The following is a 16,986-nucleotide window of genomic DNA, read 5'->3' on the forward strand; positions in this document are numbered from 1 at the left end:
TTTGCATTTACTTTGGCTGTCATCATAATTTTCTATATTAGATATATGCCAGTAGTTATTTCAAATTGGCCTGTGAAACAAAAATGTGATTCTTAACTTACTAAATGTGAACCAGCTATACAACAACCATGGCAAGAAATCACAAGTCCATATCACACAATACTTTTAAAGAGCATACCATATCCCGCTGTAGAAAGACCCAAGTGTTTCATTCTATTATTCACAAGTTCAGCAAGCTCTTGTCTTTCTGACCTCCTGTAGAGGTTCAGTCGCTGCTGGGTTATTTTCTCAGCTGTTTTACCAGAGTGTTTTGGACCTTTTCTGCTCAGTCTTCGGGCCCACTGCATGCTCTTTCTCCGCAGCAAGGGATGGTCTGACTGGTCGCTGGATGTTGAGTTGCGGTGGTTGCTTCGGTGATGACCTTGTTCTTTGCAGTCTTTGGTGTCTTCCCACTCTTCTACACTGATAGATATTTGAGACTGTAAAGGAAATGGATATGGATAATTAGATATTTTAGGGATAATTGTAACCTGGAGGTAAGCTGATATCTTTTGCTAATATCTTGGTATAATTATATATCTCAGGAGACTTTCCCCAGAAAGAGCAAAATCTTGATCATTGAGTACATTTTGTTACCACCAAAAATATTATTTGAGAATACTTCTTTTGAACTTATATATGAACCAGATATCTTTGCATCTTCAATATAACCCTACTAGCATAGAGTTGTTTGGAGACACAAACAAAAAAAATATCTTATTTAAAAAAATTTTTTTTAACATTTATTTTTTGAGAGACAGAGAGAGACAGAGCACAAGCAGGGGAGGGGCAGAGAGAGAGGGAGACGCAGATCCAAAGCAGGCTCCAGGCTCTGAGCTGTCAGCACAGAGCCCAACACAGGGGGTCGAACTCATGAACCGTGAGATCATGACCTGAGCCGAAGTTGGTCACCCAACCGACTGAGCAACCCAGGCACCCCACAAAAAAATATTTTAAAATTTTATTCAAATAAAGTCAATGTAATGAACTTTTCCAAATCTACTACAGGCATTTCACATGAAATTTAAATAAATATAATGCAAGTTGTTTTACTTTTGGAATTCATAATATTTTAAAAGATTTTTAAATTATTGCTCTTTCTCAAAATGGCATTGGAATGAACTTTGTAAAGCGTGATTTTTTTTAATTTACTCACATGACCCAGAAGAAAACAAAACCACTTTTTAATTAGTTCATGCATTAACTATTCATGACATAAACCTTTTTCTGATTAAAATATTAAAACGTATTTCAGGAACTGTTCTCAGTATTCTAAGTGAAAATCTGTTGTAAATATTAATATTTCACAAATGTACTCCAGAATCATAAATAAAATTTAAATCAGGCTATTCTCCATTGGAAGCAAAAACAATAAACTCAGAAAGTGTATTTTGATTTACTTTTTTACTACTAAATCTGATTTTTAAAGTAAGAAGCTTTCCTTTGATTGTAGGCCCTTAATAAATAAAAGCTTCCTGTTTCAAAATGTTGCTTTTCATACCAGGAATTTAAACGAAATGCAACATGGATCAAAGCTGAAGGTCTTACCTTCTAAAAGGATGCATATGCAAATGAACAGTTTCCTAAATTGTACTGTACATAAGGGCAATACTCATGAATCTGCTAACTGTGTTTCCCTTCTATGCATGGAAGTTTGAACTTTAGCTCTATCATTCATGTTTTGCTGGGTTTCAAAGTAATACCGTTTAATGACCAATTTAAGTAAGGTCAAGAGGTAGATCCAATAAAACCCTTTAAAAGTGAATGTAAGTTACCAAGTCTCAGTCAATGCCTTCCATACAATTCCTAGTGGCAAGCTATGACATTACCTCACACTTAAATTCAATGAAAACATTTAAATATTCACACATTTCTGTTTCAAAACAGTGAGCGATATTAAAAATAATTTCTTTTAACTTTCAAATCTCCACAAGAGAAAATTTTATTTTAGTGTTTTTAGAAAACTTATTTGAGACACAGAATTTAAATTGGAAGTAATAAAATTTGGATGCTGCCTGGTTTTGCAATCATGGATACCTTTATGAGTCTTAACTTCCTCTAGTCTCACCTACTTGATAATATACTGTAAACCCTCTTCTGTGGAAGTAAAATACATAAGCCCTTGAGTAATATCTACCATCATTAAATAATACCAATCTTTGTTCAGTAGATTCAGTTTATATGTACTTTGTAGCAAAAATGAAAACATACAGATTTAGACATTTTGGCTTGCAGGGTTTTGTTAATCTTAAATTTATTTGAAGTGATCTTTCTAGTCAAAAGTCCCTGTGAGTAATAGTTTGATTTCCTACAAATGTGTGGAAATAGTAACCTTGCCAGTCCCATAATTCAAGTAGAGGATGAAACCCTATCTGTCTTTGCAAATGATTTTTCTTAGTTATATATACCAGGGAATGTATCAAGCAAACATCTAAAACATGAACTGAAGCCTACGTATGTATAAGCTAAAATTACTGAATACCCTGTTCATCATTGTTTTGAATTTTCGTAAGAAAGGAATGGCATGATTTATAAAGAAAATCCATAGGGATCACAAGGCCTTTTTGTCAATTATTCAATAAAATAAGTATCATTTCTTTGTATATTTCACTTTAAGTACAGAAAAAAGGAATTTGAAGGATTTGAAGATTAATTTTAAGAAATTTGAACCTGACAACACATAGATTGTTCCTTGTGTGTTTGAAATTTGCAGGTTTTTCTCCCATATTTCCAATATGACATAATGAAAAGTACACTGAATTTTATGTATTAAGATCACAAGTTTGAATGATATTTTGGATATTTCCTAGCTTTGTTCCTACAACAAATCTGCTTTAACCACTATGTAAAATGAGAATAATAATAACCATCTTCTACCTCATTGAAATGTTGTGCAAATTCCTATAACACACCAATGTAAAAAGAAAATATGTGCCAACTATAATTTTCTACATAATAACACATCCTAGTTGGAATAATTATTGACAATAACAATTACACTGGAAATAAACATTAGTTTTTCTATTCCTGGGTAGCAAATATGTGTGTGTACACCTGTGTGCTTTTTAAAAAGGTCCATTTAGGGGCACCTGGGTTGCTCAGTCAATTAATCTTCTGACTTCGGCTCAACTCATGATCTCATAGTTCATGGGTTTAGGCCCGCGTTGAGCTCTGGGCTGACAGCTCAGAGACTGGAGCCTACTTCGGGTTCTGTGTCTCCCTCTCTCTCTGCCCCTTCCCCACTCATGTTCTGTCTCTGTCTCTCAAAAATAAATAAATGTTAAAAAAAAGTTTAAGTCCATTTATAAATATACTTTCTTGCTGCCATCTCATCATCTGGATTACCTCTATTGTGTTTTTAACATGACACACCATAATCTAGTGGAAACAGTGTGGTGCTGGGAGATGAAGAAGTGCCTTGATCGTAGGACTTTTTCCTGAATTTAGAGTCAGAGTGACAGACTGCTTAAAAGCAAGACCACTGCCATCAGATAGACCTGGGTTTAAATACATGTTTCACCATTTACCAGCTCTGCATTCGTGGTTATGTAATTTAAACTCTCTAAGATTACGCCCATTTCCCTATATGAAAAGTGGTAATTATAGTTTTACTTTGCCCACAGTGTTTTTCTGAGACCTAAGAGATAATACTTGAAAAGTGCACAATATAGTGCCTGTCTCAGAAAATGCTCACTGAATATTAGTTAATATTATGGTTCATGATCTGGTATGAAAAGACAGTAAAAGGGAGACAAGAGGAAGAAATAATTATGAAGGGTTATATAAAAGTGAGAAATGGGTATGAAAAAGACAGGAATGACTCATATTTCTGATGTAGTTTTCTCTATCAGTGGCTGTACTTTACAAGAAATCAAGGTGTTGTAAACAAAGATTCCTTGGGCGTAAAGATTCCTTGGTTAAAGTTTTGTGAATCTGAAGAAGAGAACAAGTATTTAAGTGGAAGGGGAGATTTATTGCTCTGCACTGCTTCTAGAACTTATTCTTTATTATTTCTATGAATAACGGGAGGACTCTGGTGTGAGATTTTTGTACTTTTACTATCAGAAGACTAACATAATTACTAACATGAAAATCAAGATTTAATACTAATGTTTACAAGAATGAAAAAAGACATTTTCATATTGCTATTGTTATGGTCTGATCTGAATGTTGTATCCCCTCAAAGTTTCTTTGTTAAAATCTTAAGCCCCGAAAGTGATGGTATTAGTAAGTGAAGTCTTCAGAAGATGATTAGGTTGTAAGTGTTGAGCCCTCATGAATGGGATTACTGCCTTTAGTAAAAAGACCTCAGAGAGATCCTTAGCCTCTTCTGCCCTGGAATTAGCCAAAGAGATGTCTGTGATCAGAAGGGGGCCTTCACCAGACCATGTTACCACCCTCATCTCCCACTTCCAGCCTCCTGAGCTGTGAACAATCAATTTCTGTTTTGTATACGCTACCCAGAGCCTGTGGTAATTTACTATAACAACTTGAATGGACTAACACATATTTTTTATGAAATGCTTCTGGGAACATATTTATATAGTTCAATAAGGAAATGAAAAATTCATATGGCTAATCGACAGTTTTCATATAAATTTAAAACATTATTATTTTTAAAAATTATATTATTTTCCAAATATTGATCAAACTTAATATGGCTTTTAAAAAGCCTACAAATATTTTTTCACAAGAATGAGAATTGGCAGAAAATGTTTCTTATGCCTAAAACAGCTTAATTAGTTTCATTGTTTTCAGAAAGGTAGAAAGTGTCAGAATCACAATATATATCAAACATTCTTTTCCACACTCTACACACACAAACACATGCACATGCACACACACACACACACACACACACACACACACACACACACCCCAAAATGACTCAGTTCAACTTCCTCTCGATTTTTTTTGTTGAAGTTATTCATGTCATAAGGTTACTGAGCAATCTGTGGAACAAAGTGGTATTTTAAAATAAATCAATTCACCCAATAGTTTGAAAGTGAGTGTTTGTAATCTAGATTCATGACTCCCTTAAGAATAGTTTTATAGGCTTTAAAATAGACTTAAACTGTGCTATGTGATTTATGATTGAAGACATCCTGAATTGTTGTTAAAGAAAACTGAGGAAAATGAAATCACTAAAGATATGTTAGTTTAACACTTTATAAAAGAATTCCTATCTAATGTTTTCCATTAAAGGAAGGTTAGGAGCGCCTGGGTGGCTCAGTCGGTTAGGCAACTGACTTTGGCTCAGGTCATGATCTCACCTTTCCTGAGTTCGAGACCCACAGAGGGCTCTGTACTGACAGCTCGGAGCCTGGAGCCTGCTTCGGATTCTGGGTCTCTCTCTCTCTCTCTCTCTCTCTCTCTGCCCCTCCCCTGCTCACACTCCATCTCTCCCTCTCAAAAATAAATAAACATAAAAAAAATTTAAAGGAAGGTTAAAGTATAAGAATACTTGAGAGATCATCTGAATTTAATCCATATGCACCTTGGCTAGTGATCTGGGGTCTCATGGACATTTCTTTGTATTTAAAAAAGTTCACAAAAAGATGATTCCCCACTTTCTATAAAAGTTCAGATTAACCAATTCCTTTAGTCTGTGATCTAAGAAAAGATAGAAAATAACTAGTTACATTGTATTTAGATGTATTTTCAGCATATTTTCAGAATCACAGAGATAAGTAGACAATCAACAACATTATAGTCTAAAATATGCTGACTTTGGAATCCAATACTACATTGTATTTTCAGTCCTACCAGGCTAATACCTCATGACTTCGAACAAACGAACCGAGCTTCTTGAAAAATAGTGACAATTTTCACAATTTTCGATGCAAAAACAAACAAGAGAATTCTGTAGTAATTCTCTAATATAAATTCTAAAGTCAAATAATTACTCAAGAACTAAGGTTCAAATGATAGCTTCTTTTTAAAAGTTAATCACCTGGTGGAATAGCAAAACTGATTTCAATCTCTTGACTTCATTTTCCGTATCTAAAAATCAGCTATTTCGTCTCCATGTTCTATTTCATCTATTAGTCTGTGAATATAAAGTTTACCCATAGCACGTAGAACCTCTAGTAACTCACCATTCCAATCTGATAACTTCGAAGTCAAAATTTAATTTTATGTCCAAGTGAAAAAAAATCCCAGGTTGTCTATTTAGAGACAGTGCTAAATAATCCACAGACTTGTCCTAGCTTTCTAGCACTGTTGAACAGAATACATCTCTCTCTCTCTCTCTCTCTTCTCTTTTTTTCTCCTCTTTCTCTTTCCATCTCCCCCACCCCATATCTAGTACCTATCTTTCTGTTATTGTCCCTAAAAGAAAATCAATCCTAGTCAGTTACTCTTATACTTATGAATTCACTTTCCTTTTTTATTGTTTGTTCTAAATTTATACATTAAGTTGCATATTCACACATCCTTGGCAATATTTCGTGTGTGTGTGTGTACATGAATGTGTGTTTAATTAAATCTTTCCTTTCTTTGGTCTCTGTGGAATTTTGAAATCTAGCTAATTTATCATCTTGATATTATTTCTCACATTGTGGTTAATTTTTTCCCCTGGGCCTTTAAAACTGTCATTCAGAAACAATCAGTGTACAGGGGTTTCAATTACCTAACAGCCTTCCTAGTGCTTTTAGACCCAGAAAATCATACTTTTTTATTCTTTAAGATCTTAAATATTATTGTTATGTAATTGCTAACAACATGGTGGCTGTCTTCCATAGAATTTACATTCATCTGAGCTACTAAGAACAAACTGAGAAGGGAATGTTGTTCTTATTTTAATTGGCTGTATTATTATATCAGGTGTCCTAGTAAAGTGATTCCTAAAGATGTACATGATAGATGGATGGCATATATATTAGCTACTTTATTTTTCATCACATGTTTAGGAAGTTATACTCGAAAAGAACTATTTGGGCTCTCTAATTTATATAGACCAAAATCTGGGCAACGTGTGTGGGACAATGGTAGAAGAAACATAAAGTTGGATCAGGCAGTATTTATTGTTATGGACTCATTAAACAGAGATTCTGCATTGAAAGTTTCAGCTTGGGGAGTTAGAAAGGGTTCTAACAGTTTATCTGGTTGACTGGCTGAAACATGTACCAAAAGGTGACCCACAGTAAGCAAGTTGGACATGAGGAATCTAATCTGGTTTAATGTAAAGCAAGGGATTTAAAGTTGTGAGAAGATTGGAATGTAAGAGTAGATTTTTCACTTAAAACATATTCACCCACAGTGAGAGGGTCTAGAAGGCATTCCTTTTACCGCAATTGTGAGAAATATATTTGTGAGCAGAGCCTCAGTACCCTTGAAGAGTTCCAAGATCACTCTTCTCCCTGGGCCAGACCATAGTCTGATAATTGCAGTCACTCAGTTGGGAAACCTGAATGCAATGGGAGTAGCTGGATCCCAAGGAGGCATGGGCCAAGTGGTAGCAATCAACTGCCCAAGGTAAGCATGGTTATAATGGACAACAGAGTCAAAGCAGAAATCAGAATAGTCTGACTTGCACAGACCCATGGCACTGGTGTTCCTACAGGTAAAATAGGTGGGAAAAACCACTAAACTCTTACCTGATCTGCATAAGCATCAAACATCTAGGTCAAGTGAACAAAAATCTAACCTGAATCATAAAAATAGAGTGTCACAGACTTTCAAATAATCCCCAGAATTGAGTCAGTTTACACAACTAGAACGCTTCAAAGGAGAAGAAAGCTTGTTCCTTTTGCGGAAGGATCTGGCATAGTACCAAAAACTTACACCATTAATCTTTTACCCAGCCTTCCCCAAAGAGACATACAAACTTTTACCAGGGTGACTGTACACTGAAGAAAAGGAAACAATCAGACCTTTTAAAAAGACTACTGGAGACTGGCTCTGAAATGATTCTAATTCCAGGACACTCAAAACATCACTTTGGTCCACCAGTCAGGGTAGGAGCTTATGGTTGTCATGTGACCAATAGCTCAGGTCTGTCACACAGTGGACTCAGTAGGTCCCAGAACCCATCCTAATGATATTTTTCCAATTCCAGCCCCACATTGGCTCCCTGACCATACTGACCTACTATGATGGGAAAGGGCAAGCAGAAGCCACTAGACTAGTGGAAGAAAATATTAAACCAAAAGCAATACCAAATTCCTAGATGGACTGCAGAAATCAGCGCCACCATCAAGGACTTGAAATATGCAGTTGCAGTGATTCCCATCACAACCCCACTCAACTCACCTATTGGGCAAGTGCAGAAGACAAATGGAGCTTGGAGACTGACAGTGGATTATCCTAAATTTAACTAGGTAGTAACTCCAACTGCAGCTGCTACACCAAATGTGGTTTCATTGCTTGAACAAATTAACACATCCCCTGTACCTAGTATGTAGCTATTGATCTGGTAAATGTCTTTTTATCCATCTCCATCAATAAGAAACACCAGGAGCATTTTGCTCTCGGCTGCCAAGGACATCTTCACCGTTCTACCTCACTGGTATATCAACTCTCCAGCTCTATGCCATAATTTAGTTTGTAGGGACCTTGACAACCTTTCCCTTCCACAAGATATCACGCCAGTTACATTGATGACATTATGCTGATTGGACCTAGTAAGCAGGAAGCAGCAACTACCCAAAACTTACTGATAAGACATTTGCATGTCAGAAGGTGGAAGACGTATCTGGCAAAAATACAGGGAGCTCTTACTTCAGTGACATTTCAAGGGGGCCAAAAAAGCAGCACAATACCTAGTGGGTTTTTTTGGACATTAGAGGCAACATATTCCTCATCTGGGTGTGTTAACTCTGGCCCATTTACTGAGTGACCCCAAAACCTGCCAATTTTTAGTATCCCAGACCAAAAAAAAAAGGCTCTGTAAGAGGTCCAGGCTGCTATGCAAGTGCTCTGCCGCTTGGGCTCTAGGATCTAGTAAAACCAATGGTGCGTGCAGTGTTGCTCGCAGATAGGGGTGCTGTTGGGAGCAAAAACCTGCCATCCTCTGCGAATGGCTACTCTTCTTTGCGAACAAAGGAGCAAGCTCCTTTAGGGCTCTCTTAGTATTATTATACTGTGTGGGTTAGGTCAATGGAAAACTGCAAAAATCCAATCCAGATAGAACTACTAATGGCCCAGGCCACTAGACAGGAATGAAGATTTGAGTCACCTCACCAGACAGGTGCTGGCTGAAGGCAACAGGAATATAGAATACAAAAGGGAGTGGAAGGAAGTACCAGCTATGACCAAGTGAATAGTTAACAGAAGTAAGGAATGCAATTGTCATGCATATCTCTCCCTTATTTTGTTATAAGTTTATTTGACTGTGTGCATGTGTGTTAAGAAATATTTTTGTTTTCTTCCCTCTCTTATTTATCATGTAACGTAAAATGTATAGGCTTTATATCATACTGTTTAAGTATTATTAATTTTACAGCATACTATTTAAGTTACAGACATCAGGGAGACAAGGAAACATCACTCAAGGACTTTAGCTCCCCTTTGGTGAAGGACTTAGTGTGTTTTTATTTGTACACAAAATAGTTATGTTAACATGTTAAAAGGAATTAGGACCTTGTTATTGTCTTTGGAGATTAAGCATGTTTTGAACAGATGTATAAGGTGCCTAATTGACAAAGAGTGAACTCATGAAGGTTAATTTTGTGTGTCAACATGACTAAGCCACAGGGTGCCCAAACATCTGGCCGTTATTCTGGGTGTGTCGGTAAGGGTGTTTCTGAATGAGACTAACATCTGAATTAGTAGACTGAGTAAAGCAGGTAGTACTCCCCAATGTGGGTGGGCCTCATTTAATCAACTGAAGATCTGATAGAACAAAAGGCTATTCTACTTAACTGCTTCAACTTTGAACACCAGTCTTCAGCCCTTGAATGCAGCTTCCATCTCAGCTCTCCTGACTCTCAGGCCTTCAGACTCAGACTAGAGTTCCACCACGAGCTCTCCTGGGTCTCCAGCTTACCAACTGAAGATCCTGGGACTTCTTGCTCCCCATAATTGCATAAGCCAATTCCTTATAATAACACACACACACACACACACACACACACACACACACACACACACATCTACCTCTCTCTCTCTTTCTCTCTCATATATATATATGATATCTATATATAGATATAGATATATAGATATAGATATAGATATAGATATAGATATAGATATAGATATATATCCTGTTGGTTCTGTTTCTCTGGAAGACTCAGACCAATACAGTGACTTATGGCCCTTTACCCTACCCTCTTGGTGCACATGTGGAATCGTCAGTCTCAACACTTTTACCAGATTTTGGTGAAGGTGTCCCTCCTGTCTATGAGGGTTGATCTCAATATTTGGCACAGCAAGCAAGGTATGCAGGCAATGGCCACTGCCACTGAGGATCTTCTTTTGCTGAGGCTTATTAACTGATTTCACTTCCTGCTGCTCAGCAAAATTTTTGAGTTGTGTTGCCATCTATTATCAACAGTTTTATGCTGTGCAGTTTTATGCTGTATCTGTAGAGTCCTCCCAAGCTTCTGTTTATGATTAACTAATATAAGTTGGAAATTTTAATAATGAAAAGATAGGTGTTGGGGCACAGGGGCTGGGTGGCTCAGTCAGTTTAGCATTGACTTGATTTCAGATCAGGTCATGATCTCATGGTTCATGAGTTTGAGCTCAGCATCGGGCTCTGTGCTGATAGCTTGGAGCCTGCATGGGATTCTCTCTTTCCCTCTCTCTCTGCCTCTCCACCCCCCCCCCCAAAATAAATAAACCTTAAAAAAGGTAAAAAAAAAAAAAGATGTGGTTTAGAGATAATGCCCTCGTTTTAACTTTTATATCTCAGAATCCTCAGTTGGGGAATATGAAATGGATGAGAAATAAGAAATTAAGAATATGAGAATGTATAGAAAAATTTACTATTCAGGAAGCCAGGAATGAAGCATTTTTTATGGAATAGAATGGGTGATGAATATTATCAAATAGTTCTTACTACAGCTTTTTGCCCTCTACTATATATGTCACAAATAATAGCTATTGTTATAGAGGCACTGAGGAAGAGGAAAAGACATAACAAAAGGTCATTAGCTTATTTAGGACCATAGCACTACCCATGATGGGAGATTTTTAAATAAAAGTTATGCACCTTTTATTCATACAAGTATGTTATAGAAGTTACTGGTGATCCTGAGAAAAGAAATTGCTAAACAGCAATATTTAAAGGTTAATATTTCTCTAAAGTATGCATAACTCTTTTAAGTTGTAGTGTTCAGAAATATATTTTAAATGTTTAATGAAAATGCCTTTATTATGTCATGTTTCCATGAAAATGTCACTAACCAATACCACTAACACTATTTTACACTATTTTCGCATTGTTTTTCTTTTGAAGTCAGATGATGTCCACTTTTTTTCACTGTGTAGTAGTGGAATGTTTTTGTCTTCTCTGAAGGTATAGCATTTCTTCTCCAAGTAATGCTTACGTTTTTTGTCCTTTTAAAGAGAAAGTGATATTATCAGCATCAGAATTGCTATTACCATATATTTCACAAGTACTTTTTTTGTAGGTCTCAAGACACCCCTTCAGTCTTCTAATTGTTATTTAACTTTAACTGTTGTGTGCCACATGTTGATGTGTGTCCACTAGGCCAGAATGAAGGTCTGGCCCAAATTTAGATTGATTTCATCATCATTAAATATTGGTTTATAAGGAAACTAAAGAGTGGTTTTCTTTGACCAATTCATCCATTTTATGTCTAGAAACAAATAAACATAAGAGTGTACTTGCTTTCTACATAAAACACCCTTTTGGGGTTTCTATGATTAGGTTTTAAAATTTTTTTTTTTAACGTTTATTTATTTTTGAGACAGAGAGAGACAGAGCATGAACAGGGGAGGGGCAGAGAGAGAGGGAGACACAGAATCGGAAACAGGCTCCAGGCTCTGAGCTGTCAGCACAGAGCCTGACGCGGGGCTCAAACTCACGGACCGTGAGATCATGATCTGAGCCAAAGTTGGAAGCTTAACCGACTGAGCCACCCAGGCGCCCCTATTAGGTTTTAATGTATTATACACACTTATGTGTGTGTGTGTAAAGAATAGCTTATACATCTGAATAAACTGACTTACAATCAGCAAATAGAAGAGCACTGAATAAGCACATGGGTTTAACATCCTCATAAAGGCATTCCAATGGCTTACATTATTAGAATCATATTTTCATTGCCAGCTCTGTCTTCTTCACAGTTCAATTTTCTCTTACCACTTTCCAGAATTATAGGAATACACAGCCTAAAACAATGGTTTCAACAGTGAGTATATGTGTGTGGGGGCAGATACTACCCATTGTAGGGCAAGTTAGGGAGGATATCATTCTATCACCTCCGGCATTTTACAGTCCAGAATAAAAGGACTTAAGCATATAAATTCATGAAAAACCTTTACAGTGATTCTAATGGGCCAATTCCACCATTTTAAACACTGTTTCTCTCTCCCCCTTTCTCTTTCTATCATTTGAGAACCACTGACCCAAAACATATGGTAGTTATGGATAAATGAGCCTGTGGAAAGAAAATTTCTGTGATATATTTAATGTCTTAATAAATTGCAGGCATAATGGGGGTGCCTCGGTGACTGAATGGAGCATCTGACTCTTGATTTCAGCTAAGGTCATGATCTCAGGGTCACGGGATTGAACCATGTTGGGCTCTGCAATGAGTGTGGAGCCTGCTAAAGATTCCTTCTCCCTCTCCCTCTCACTCACCTCCCCCTCTAAAAAAATAAAAATAAAAAAAGAAGAATAGATACAATGATATAAGACTTCACAGATATAAATATTCACATTCTCATGTAAAGAATCTACACAAAACAGTATTATTGATCCAAGTATACTGTTGCTTACAGAACACCACTCCATTATGCAGACCTAGATCAATCTTATAATTTTCCATCTGGTTCTGATTTTGTAGACTCTAGTGGCCATTCAACAGAAAGCTGTAACTAAAGGCCTAATTTACTTCTAATGGCAGTGCAGAGTGAAAGCATGATCTCCATGCAGTTTAAGATGTTAAGTGGACAGAAAGTCATGACTATGTAGTTAAATTAAATCAAACAGATTGGATTCACTTAAACAGCTTCCTGCTAATAAGTGTTTCAATGAGATTCTTATTAAGTTAGAGTAAGGACATAATGCAAGTAAGAAATGCTTTCCTGGCGGTGGAAATGTACAAGATAAGAATAAAAGCCAGAAAATATTTTAAAATAATTGTAAAATAAGGTAAGAAAAAAGATCTAAGAGTATATTTTCTGTAAGAGAAAATGTGAAACAAAATTACAGATGAGCTTAGACACACGGTGTGTGTGTATGTGTGTGTGTGTGTGTGTGTGTGTGTGTGTGTGTAATTAGAATGCATTTGAGATATATAGTGAATATATACATGTTTGACTAACATTATAAAGTATTTATCCAAATCACAAGAATACTTACTATTATATTATTTTATAAATTTAAGTGTGTTGATACAAATGCTTTCTAAGGAATGTCATCCACTCAAAATGGTGCAGCAGTGAAAACTGATGAAATAAGATCTATGGTACTCTATGTACTCTGCTCCAGAATCGTTCGCCATTAGCTATGAATAATTAACACACCACTGCCCTTTATTCTAATTTGTGAAGTGATAATCATATGCTCCCTACTTAGTCTTCACTTTGCTATGTGTTGAGAAGAGACCATTTTACACACAGCTAGTAAAGGGAGAAGCCAACATTTAAACCCAGATCATCTGATACCAAGTTCATTTCTCATTTGGTCAGGCAGAGTAACTGAATAAATGATCTGTACCAGACACAGGGACAGAAAGATTATCAATAAAGAATGGCTAGAATATAAAGTAGTGTAAAATCCAGCAATAAGAAATTTGATTTGATATAGTAGGCATCAAATATCCACTATATGCATCATGCATCATGTGAGTAAAGTAAGGAATATGATCATTAATCTGTTCTATGCAAGATATTGAAGGGAAGAGAATTTAGATATTGTAAATCCACCAAGAAGTAATTAAATTCAAGAAAAGACATGAAGTTTTCATGTTAGCTTTCCGAGAAATCTTCCTTGTATGTTTACTGACACGTTCTGATCATCTTGATGGGTGCATCTGGTGCCTAGTGGTGCTCAATAAATATTTTTACCTCCTAGTAGATAACAAAGTGAACAGGATCTGGCAGAAAATAGGTTTGTCTTCATTTTTATGAATTACAAGGATGGAAAACACAAATCTGCCATCCATCAACATAGAGGTAATAATTGAAACCGTAAGACACAACGACTGTTGCAAGATCAAGTGTAGAAAAAGACCAAAAGACTATAAAACATACATTTAGTAAATGCCTGCTTATGGTTCCAGTGTCAGTTCCCATGTTGGTTCTTAAACAAAGCATCTGAGGACCTCAGAGCAGATGGTGGAAAAGAGAGAGGTAGTTCAGAAACCGGTAGAGGCTGCTACAGTGAGACTTGGTGATTAAAAGAGGCTCTGGTGTCAGTGATAAATTCTAAAACCAGGTCTGCTATTTCCAGGGCTTTTGACCTTAGTCAAGTTAACTTCTCTATATCTCTGCTTTAAAAACGCGAATAATGTTGGAGTGCCTGGGTGGCTCAGTCGGTTTAGCATCGACGCTTGGTTTGGCTCAGGTAATGACTCACGGTTTGTGAGTTCGAGCTCCGCATCAGGCTCTGTGCTGACAGTGTGGAGCCTGCTTGGGACTTTCCCTCTCCTTCTGTCCCTCCCCAACTTGCTCTCTCTGTCTCTCTTTCAAAGTAAATAAATAAACTTAAAAAAAATGAGAATAATATTGTCTGCCATATTGGCTTATGGTGAGGATTAAATAAAATAATAAAGTGCTTAGCCCTGGGCAGGGATCAAGATTAAGCCTTCAGGTGAGACTACTGGCAATGAACTTTAGCCTAAACTCAGGTGGTTAATGGAGTACTTTCTGGAAGTTAAAGATGAAGACCAGTCCTAGAAGTCCTAGATTGCTGCAGCTACTTGGGAGTCTTGAGCTCCAGAGCCAATCCCACGGACAATGGGTTAAGGACAAGTCTTCAGATGGGAGATCACATTGGCAGCATCTCAAATGAGCTGTTATAGGCAGAAATTGAACAATAGAAAGAGGGAGGGAAGTTTAAGAAATGAACCAATAAAAACAGGTAAAACACATAAAGAAAGTAATTCATAATATAAAAACTGAGGGTAAAGAATTTTAAGATGTAGAAGATAATGAACCCTGATAAAGGTTATATGATGTCTAAATAAATTAAAACTAGTTTAAAATGTCCATGATTTTGGCTAAAGACTTTTAGTGATTCAAGAAGAGAGTAAATACAGTAGTGGGGAGAAACTGTGGAAGAAATTGATAAGGAATAGAATAAACAGCCATATGAGCTTTTCTCAGATTTTAACAGCAAGAATGAGATAAGAAAAAAAAAGAATAAAAGGGGAAATTTTTCTTGAGAATTTGGGAAACCCATATATATTCAAAGGTAAAGGGAGAGAGTTGATGGGGAGAGAAAAAAACCTAAAAACAAAAATTAGAGCTCGAAAAGGTGAAAATTGTTGTAGAAACAATCAGAATTACAAAGATAAATGTCTTCATATCCACAGTACAATTAGAGGTTTTTCCTTCATAAAAAGTATTGCAAGAATGATACTTATATTGGAAGACTCAAACCCTCCAGTAAATGAAAGGGAAGACACTTTGCTTACACAGGGAGCTGACTGAAAGATGTTTAGACCTAGAATAATATCTATGAGAAAGAAAAAACTTCCATGGGTAAACTTGCAATTGGCTGCCATGATTCAGCAATGTGCCAAACTTTTGCCTTTAGCACCCAAGTGGTAAGTTGGAGAAAAGAGGTGATGGTGATGTGTACCACCTGAATACAAATGCAGAACATCTGAATCAATATGTAGAACTGCAACATAGCCAAAACCTACATCTGAAAGATTCAGTCCATTTCCAAACATAAAACTATAAAGTTTTTGACCAAATGAAAATTTTGTTTTTCCTGGGACACAGAGGAAACCCTAGCAAGTGTTTCTACCACTGTGTTTCTACCACATCTGGACTTATACCTGAGAATCCCTTGAGGAAAAGCAAGGTGAAACAGCTTGGCTTGTGACATATTACCAAATATTTTATTAAATACTGGATGCCAATTCACTGCACTTGAAATTTCATTTGTGCAGCTGGTCAGGTCAGATATTGGTATAATTTAAAACTTTAAAATATATGTTTGATCTCATTTGAACTCAAAGTGTTATAAAACATTCTAAAAAAGCAACAATAAAACTCTAAAACATGTTCCCCAAAATCATTATATGCCAGGGATATGTTCTACATTGATCTAAAATTTGATCTTAATTTGCTCAACCTGCAGGCAGTCATGGTAGCTGAAACCCCTGAGCGTCTTCATGCCAAACAAACACTATATTTTCAGTGTGGACCATCATGTGAAATAGGTTGGAAAGCAGTCCTCTAAAACATCATTCATGCACCCCAAAGTGAAGTTTCCTTGGTGATTACTTAGTAAATTCTAAAAGATTTAATATACAATAAAACAAAATAAGAATACTGAAAAATATAATAGCTGCAACTTTTAAAACCTTAAATAAATAATTTAAGATGTTTAAAATAATTTAGTGAACAGAATTTGCATTTATTATATAGATTCAAATGTATGACATAGGTAAGACAATAGTCATTACACCAAAAATTTGGATAATATAATACAGAACTTTTCTCCAAAATTCAACAAGCTGAAAAACAGACGTGTACTCTCAGATGGCAACTTTGGCACACAAGTTTTACAGTTAATGGGCTGAATTCTACCACTGCTTTCACATTCAAAATGCAATTTTTAAAGTTGAAAATACTTAG

The 16,986-nt window shown here is 36.2% G+C and overlaps 1 protein-coding gene across 17 annotated transcripts in view; it reads right to left on the reverse strand.

Moving 5' to 3' along the window:
• KCNT2 (potassium sodium-activated channel subfamily T member 2) overlaps nucleotides 1-16,986 on the reverse strand; it is a 360,665-nt gene that overhangs the window by 28,065 nt on the left and 315,614 nt on the right. For 16 of the 17 annotated variants that reach the window (XR_003425716.2, XR_008293217.1, XR_008293218.1 and 13 more), the window contains one exon: nucleotides 179-479. Coding sequence is in view for 14 of the 17 variants with exons in the window: in XM_027074931.2 (XP_026930732.1) it covers nucleotides 179-479 (301 nt within the window). In the remaining 3 variants the exon portion in view is untranslated. The remainder of the gene's footprint in view (nucleotides 1-178; nucleotides 480-16,986) is intronic. The other variant, XM_027074938.2, reaches the window with a different exon arrangement.

Source organism: Acinonyx jubatus, chromosome E4, assembly GCF_027475565.1.
Source record: "Acinonyx jubatus isolate Ajub_Pintada_27869175 chromosome E4, VMU_Ajub_asm_v1.0, whole genome shotgun sequence".
NCBI classification, from domain to species: domain Eukaryota; kingdom Metazoa; phylum Chordata; class Mammalia; order Carnivora; family Felidae; genus Acinonyx; species Acinonyx jubatus.